At 42.9% G+C, this 7,956-nt stretch overlaps 1 protein-coding gene across 1 annotated transcript; it reads right to left on the bottom strand.

Annotated features, from left to right (window-relative positions):
- Nucleotides 1-2,098: 2,098 nt before the first annotated feature.
- On the bottom strand, nucleotides 2,099-7,641 carry LOC119167646 (sulfotransferase ssu-1). The gene is made up of 3 exons (XM_037419157.2): nucleotides 7,545-7,641; nucleotides 4,815-5,168; nucleotides 2,099-2,839 (listed from the first exon to the last, which is right to left on the bottom strand). Exons 2-3 carry the CDS (start codon nucleotides 5,138-5,140, stop codon nucleotides 2,221-2,223), a joined length of 945 nt encoding a protein of 314 aa, XP_037275054.2. The 5' UTR covers nucleotides 5,141-5,168; nucleotides 7,545-7,641; the 3' UTR covers nucleotides 2,099-2,220.
- Nucleotides 7,642-7,956: the final 315 nt, after the last annotated feature.

The following is a 7,956-nucleotide window of genomic DNA, read 5'->3' as shown; positions in this document are numbered from 1 at the left end:
ACAGCTGCTTGTGCTTTTATTATTTGTAATGATCACCGATGGTCCCGTTGCAGTCTTGTACTTTGGGACCCTCTTTTGTATATTTTACTCCCTGTAACATCCTTTTATGACATAATAATAAACTGATTGATTGATAAAAAAAAACCTGCTGCCGGCGTCGGCCCCGTTGGTTGTGAGCAAAAAATCTTCTGTGCGTCTGTGACCAAAAAGTCAAGTTACCGAGATAGCCACGAGCGGCCGCTACTTAGCCAGGCGTGCACGCGCGATCACAATGAAAAGCCGCGTTTTCGAAAAAATGAAAAGTGGTCAAAGTTACGAGGCATGGTGGTTTCTTTGCCCTGCCACCCCTCCCTGCTTAGCGTCTAGCGCTTTCGTCGGGACAAGAGAAGAGATAATGCAATTGCAGCCTGCGACAAACCTTTGTAACTCCACTCATACTGGACCGATTCTTGAAATTTTGGGGTGTTGAATTCGTGAGGCAATAAGCTGTTCTAGTGAATTCATTCTTTAATTACTTGAAAAAGTGTTTAAGGGCCCCTTTAACGCATTTTGTTCGTCAGGTGTCACGACGAAAACAAGTCCAAACGGCGATAATAACGCGTGCTGGTTCAATCTACTGTGTGCGTGTGTGTGTATGTAATCAAACATATTAATAAATAAGCACTTAGCGGTTGAAGGGTGCACTAGGGGCCAGATTTCACTATCTAGTTAAGCTCTTAAAGGCGAACCTTAAGGGTCCCTCAATTTTTGTCCCGTTGACCTGCCGTGGCCAGGCTGACCGCATTCAAGCGGGCAGAATTAGCGCGGACGTTTCGCATGCTCATCCTCTTCATCTGTACATTTCCATCATCATCATGCGTTATTCATGCATCCTCATCGTGCACGTATGAATATCGTCCGTCTCGGTTCATCGTGGATATGGCACGCGTATGCTTTGTGTGAGCCCAGCAATCGAGTGGGATTCAGATGATGCACATACAAATATTTTCATTTCCCCTAACGTTTCAGTCAGAGTCCAGACTTCGCAAGCGAATAAGGTATCTCTCTCTCTCTCTCTCTCTCTCTCTCTCTCTCACTCAATATATATATATATATATATATATATATATATATATATATATATATATATATATATATATATATATATATTTGCTTTCTGCACTTATGACTCACTTTCATATAGATCCCATGCTTCAGTTTCTCCCTCTTGATTTCTCTCATTTCTCACATTCTCTCTATCACATCTCTTAAGCTCATGGTCACTTGCTTTTACTATAGTGCATACTAAACAAAACTTTGCTAATGTCTGCTGGCGTGCACTTGTGGCCCGCGAGGTTGGGATGCTCGTTTTCGCAATCAGCGTGCGCGAGTTCGAATCTCGCGTCATGAAGAAAGTTTAGGACCAAGAATAGCTTTTTTTCTCATTCGTTTATTCACTGTTACTGAAAATCGATACACGTGTCTTGAGAAGCCACATGAAGACGGGGACGAAGAAGAGGAGGTAGGTGGCACGTGCCAGTTGATTTAAATGATTATTTCTATTTTCAGCAGAGAAATTATCACGAAGCTAAACACTGGTGAAAATGCTGAGTGTAAAGACGTTCATAATTGTATAATTTGAGTTCATCAAAATTAATTCTGAAATTTAGAACAGTTAGTTCGCCAAGTTCACTCTCGGTTCTCTTATTTGGGTATTAATAGCGAGTGACCTAGCTTGCGGGGCTTTGCGGTAACGGCAACAAAGAGGAAAGATGAATATTTTTAGCCACAAATTTGTTGCATTTTCTAAGATTTTTAACCTACCTTATAGCAATTAAAATTGATAGGGATAGGACATACACAATAGCACTAGGTTTTTACAAATATACTAAACATAAAAAATTATTTCTTTTTAATATAGAAACCTTTGCTAAATACATTTCATAGCATACAAAAATTATTGTTTCATGTTGAAGTGAGCGAAGGGTGATTTTTGCTGCTGTCTAATGCATAAATGTCGGTTATACTGACTCCTATGTGTATGACATAAACTAAGTCCATGGGAAATAATCCCCTTCTTTTGCTCAAGACTGGGAAGTAAAGAGAGCAAAGCACAGCGTTAGTGTATTCACTACTTAGCCATTTATTACGAGTTAGCTACATAATGTATATTTTACTGCCAATGGTTCAATTAGACGCAGACAAGCATAGTTTAAGGCATCTCTTAATGGCAAGAAGCACTTATGGCAGCCCGATATTTTCCCACAGCTTCATGACATCGCTGTCCTGCGTTTTAAGTGCAATCCAATGTTTGATCTTTTCTATGTGCTTCTCCTCCAAATAGTTTTTCCAGTCCCCGACAACGCCCTTTCGGATGAACTCGCTCTTGACGGTGGACATGTGCTTTTTCCTCAGCACACTTCGGTACACCTCGACAGATTTCAGAGCTTTCTCCGGGGGCAGAGACAGCAGGTTGGGCATGACGGCCTTGATGCCCGAGCTGAAGGCCTGGCGCATGCTAGGTGCGCTCACCATATCGGTGATCTTCGCGAACAGTGCGGCGTCTCGGCGCAGCTCCTCCCCGTGCTGCTTTCCGAGGAAGTCGGCTATCTGCAGCACTGACCCTGCAATGTCCTCCTTAAGTCTTTCGTAGGTGATGAAGAGTACGTTCTCGTCGTCTCGGTGCTCGTACCACGAGATGAGGTGGTCGAAGTAGTCCCCACAACTGACCTTCCCTTCGACGAACACGTCCACGAATTCGTCTAGCGTCGCGTCGGCGTAGTTGTAGACGGGCGAGTCTCGTACGTGGTGGAAGTACGAAACGCAGCAGTCGTAGGGATTCCTGGTGACGTATATGTATCTGCCGGAAGAAACATAAGTAAAAACAAGGCGGAGCAAAACGTCGTCATCAGTTTCTCAATTACAGATTATACCTTCTATTTCAACATAAATGCAAGCTTAATTTTCCCACATCCTTCAGAGACATTCGCCTATTTCATGGCACAAGTTCAATGCACTTTTCTTAATGGGATTATCTTAAAGTAGTCTTCCATATAATCATAACTTGATTGTTATGTTACACAATCCCATCATATTCAACGCTTATGCCAGCTAAATCTTTTCAATAAACTTCGTTTGTCTCTACTTTGTCACGGAAAGTAGGACCATTTGCACAAATGGTACCAAGCGTGACGAGAGTACGCAGCTAATTGTGTTTATCTTTATTTCTATTTCTTTTTATCCACTTTTACCTACTTTTCTTCTTTATATTTCTATTCATTAATAATTATCTCACAGTTCGTTACTTACTCTATCTCGCATATTTACCTGCTGCTTCTCTTTGTTTATTTTTTTTTCTTTAACCGTTCTCGAACCGAAATGAGCCGTAGTAGCCACTTTGCCGCCTACGCTCTCAATTTGTTGGACTTCCGTGGGACGGTCAGTCAGCTCGTCATCAAATCATAAACTAAGAGTGCTCATTTCAAATAGACATACGCTGTGAAAGATAGCACCAGCATCACTTTTTTTTCCCGAATACAGCAGCCGTCACTGGGTATAAACAGGTCTTATATTCAGCAAACGCATACAAAACATTGTTACGAAGCCATTGGGTAAAACTTTTTCAAAGGACCTCCCAAGTAATTTGACCGTGAATTCCCCAATTGCGTTTTAAAAACTTCTATATCAAAGTACTACATTTATAATAAAGTGAAGATTAGCGGCTTGTTCGTTAGGTAAAGCAGACTATTTTTATCGTAATTTTACGTGGAGCGTCGCACGTATTTACTATCAGGGCAATATCGAGAACTCAGTTCAGGTTTGTGTAGTTATGTTCTGCGCTAACGAAACAATGTTTAAATAAATACACGCAGTTATTTCGCCACATAGTACACGACAAATAAAGAAAACTAGGGAAGGTAGTCAAATTATTGCCCGCGAAACACGCATATGGAGGGAGGGAGTGGCGGCAGGTAATCTTTGAGTGAAGGGGCAAACGCAAGACGCTGCAATATACACATAGAAAGACCTAGTTTCGACTGTGCGTCTTCTCAATAGCTATCTTAGCAATTTATATTCGCTGTTCTTTATTCTCTTGTGGGTACCTAATGGCCTCTAAGGCCTCATTAAAAACTAGTAGTTTCCTGCGCACTCTTTATTATCGCATATCTTAACAATCTATATGTAAAACAGCCAGCACATGTTCATGTTATCACGTCATTCGGGAGTGAACTCTACAGCTACCAAATCGGAAAAGATTCTGCTCTTTAGCGGAGGGCCTTCTACCTAGTAAAACATAAAAGTGACAATATGGTCATGGTGATAAGCAGAAGTGTTAGGATAGTGCTTTTTGGGAAAACACGTGGGCTTTCATGGCTCTTTCACCATGCACTTATTCATTATCGCTGCTGGCAGCTTTATTTCTAGAACGTACAGAGGCTTTTAACGTTTACAACAGAGTGTGAATATAACAGTCGACAACATCCGATGCTCTTTAGACACAGCCGGATGTGGCCTACAGGCAGCGAGAAACAGTTTAAAAGGTTTAGTCGGGGAAGCGGAACAACTGGGCGAAGCGGCGACTTGGAGTGCCGTTTTGTCTGTGCGCAGCTAGCAGGAGCACCACGGTTTCGGCGCAGCCACGTCATAGCTAGACGCGTGTGCGGTGCTATGTGAGGCTCGGTGCTTAGGCCAAGTGCAGAAATGTCATAGCTCAGCGCACCGCCTAGCACATAACATGACTCTGAAACTCACGCTTACACATCCTCGATTAAGAAGAGAACAGCTACAAATATATTATCAAAATACGTTTAGAGGAAGCTGCGCAGGTTTCGTACTTGCTTTGCGAGTTATACGGCTGCCTGTCGAACGGAAAATGAGTCTTGATAGGTCCCGGCCGACGCATTCGATGAGCCGACTCTGCGCCCAAGAGTTCCAGGAAGGGCGAGCGCAGCATGAACTCCGTGAAATCCTCGAGTGGTTGGCCTTTGTTGAGCACGCATAGCACGATGTACTGCGTCCATGTCGTCCCACACTTGGGGTAGCTGACCACGAAGATATCGTCCGGTCGGGCCGCGTAGTTGAGGGCCGATCTCACGTTGTCGTCATGCATGAAATCGTTGATGAGAAAACCGTCCACTGTCTTGCACATGTTTCGAAGCATTGTTTATAGTGCGGATGGCCCCAGTTGCCTGAAGTTTGTAGGAAAGAGAAAACGTAAAAACGGAATGTCAAAAAACAAAATTAACGAGCTAACGCTAAATGTACTTTTTCTTACGCCATACATTTTCACACAGAGGTTTCAGAGCTGTCCTAGTAGCATTCAACAGTCCTTGCTCTATCTGGAAAACGGGCGCTAGAGGAGCTTGCCGAGCACCCGTCTGGAGTGCTAGTTCTCTTTTAACGCGAAATGGTTTTATTCCAGGGTCCACCCCAGCTCTGCTTGTTTTTCTTTCACGGATATGACGTTGAAAGTTATGCACTGAATAGTGCAAATAAAGAAAGCGAGAAAGAAAGTTCAGCCACGGGGCACCGAACCAGCGACCTTTCAAACCAGAGCAAGTGGCGTTAAAGAATGAGTTATGAAGCAGTAGTTGTGAAGACTGCTAAAAGCAAGCCATTTATATACACAATATACTAACTGGCAACCCTCAGAGCTCCGCATTGTCAACTCGTTTTCATCATCAGTAGCGAGATGGCGTGAAGGTCTTGCGTTGGGTGCGCTCTAAAGGTCGTCGCCTCTAGTGTTTAGATGAGCACCGCCTCCATGCAGGAAGACGTCTCCTGCGCGTGCCCTTTTAAGGCTCGTGATTCGAGAAAACTTGAAGGTAACTTCACTCGCTGCCGTGGCCGCGTTTGCTAAAGGAGCACGCTGCTCACACACAAAGTTGGACTTGTGAGAGTTGTTCGCGCCTCTCCTGTGTAAACGTGTGCTTTGTTTCCCGAATTTCCCTTCCTGTTTAACAGCGCGCTTTAAGTGTCCAGCTGTGACAGTTTCTAGTACACGCATTTCCTGTGTATGCTAATTTCATGTGTGTTTATGCCTGAGCTACGTGCTGTGCGTGATTTTGCAATTTTTTTGCTGTAGCAATATTTTCTTCGTCCTCATGACGAAACGATGCACCATAAATGTTAAGGCTTCTCGCAAGAGAAGCTTTTTTTTTTGGTGTAGTACAGATTCTGAGAAAAAAAGATGAGCCATGCTTTTTGTTATAATTCGCAATTTCACTCTGTCTGCCTCATTGAGCAAGTACTGAAACACAACAAAATTTATAGAAAATAACTCTCCATAGAAATAACTCTCCAAATAACTCATCATCCATCCGTACACGTTGCAAAATACAGGCTTTTGGCTATTCTTTGCCTTTCACATGCAAGCCGACGTGATAACAATATAGCCTTAGACGTGCAGCAGGACCTCAGAAGAGGTAAAGTAGCGCGTCTTTTCCAGTAAGACTTTGCAGCTATACAGAAAAGCAGTCTTCCTCTCTACGTTATCTAAACTATACGGAAATGAAGAAGTTGTCATTGCGAGTCTATAAAATAAACTAGCCCATCTGTTTCATATTTCGTGAAATAGGCATGCTGCAAGAAATAAGCGCGAAAGAGAAGGAGCACAAGAAAACTATACAGTACGAGCCCTACCACTTCCTCCTGGAATAAAACTCTTTTTCATAGCCAACTTGCAATGTGCAAATACACAAGTGACTTGCGTGTAAGAGCTTATTTATGCTTGTTTGCTTATTCACTGTTAAATTAACGCATAAAACACTGTCCTTTAGCTGAACCTTCAGGTGTTCAGGGGGCAAGTGCTATGTCCTGCTTTGATGCTAGTCGTCAGTGCTCAAGGTATATCATACTCTTTTCTTTTGTCTTTTGCTTGTAAGTTTTAATTACATAGTGACCGTGCAGAAGCCATAGCTTTCCACCCACCTCCTTTGCGTTGCTACATGGGCTTCACACACGCAGCCATTAATGTACAGTTTTGTATTTTGTGTGAGGAACCTGTAGTCATCTTCGGAGATCCGTGATGCTATGAACCAGAGACAAAATGAGACCGACTCTTCACAGCTTCAGCTCACTCATGTCTGAAGAGTCACTGCAATTTTTCATGACATTTCTTCGCTAGCGCTAAGCACATCTTTGTAACTGCGTATGTAAATGATTTTCTAATATATGTGATGTTTGACTTCTCAAAATCAAGATATGTATATGTGAGATACCTTAGCGGAGGGCTCTATTAATGTACACCATGTAGTGTCCTGGAATGTGCAGTTACAGCGAACATTACAGTGAACGGTAATATTCCGCCTCCCTCAAAATGCTACCTCCGCGGCCTGCATCGAACCCTAGACCTCCGGGTCAGAGCACAACAACCGCCGCACCACCACGGAAAGCGAAAGTTTCTTTAATAGCAATGTACGTAGCACTAATCAGCTTTTATAATGCACTCTAAAAGAGTCATTCAAACCATCTATAAGCTGTATGATTAAATTTGTTTACTAAGAGTTACGTACGCAGTCGTTATACCTCACGTTGCTGTACAAAATTGAAAATCATGCACTCACCAGGCAGCTGTGAGGTAGAGAGCACACTACTTTTTCATTAGAGATCGCAAATGAATGTGTTACTTGTATCGGATAGCGTGTTTTTATACGTGGTGAGTTCCCTTGTGCCCCGGTGTTAGAGGTTACATTCTCTGGAACACTCTTTATGCAATGTACATTGAAAAATGTTTGATCGCACACATGTGCGCCGTTATAGCTGCACAACGGAAATGGCTAAACGTTTACCGTAATAACATAGTCTGACTGCTTGCACGACCAGATGTTGCAGCAATGTATGAAAAGAATGTTAAATGAGAAAATGAGACATGTGGGTTTTCAAGTCCCAAAAACCATCGCATGGTTTTGAGAGATGCTGGTGTGGAATGCTCCGAAAATTGCGACCACCTCTGGTTCTCTTATCTGCACCCAGATC

The sequence above is a fragment of the Rhipicephalus microplus genome, chromosome 6 (assembly GCF_043290135.1).
Source record: "Rhipicephalus microplus isolate Deutch F79 chromosome 6, USDA_Rmic, whole genome shotgun sequence".
NCBI lineage: Eukaryota > Metazoa > Arthropoda > Arachnida > Ixodida > Ixodidae > Rhipicephalus > Rhipicephalus microplus.
The sequence above is the reverse complement of the archived record's forward strand: the minus strand, read 5'-3'. Positions and strand labels throughout refer to the sequence as shown.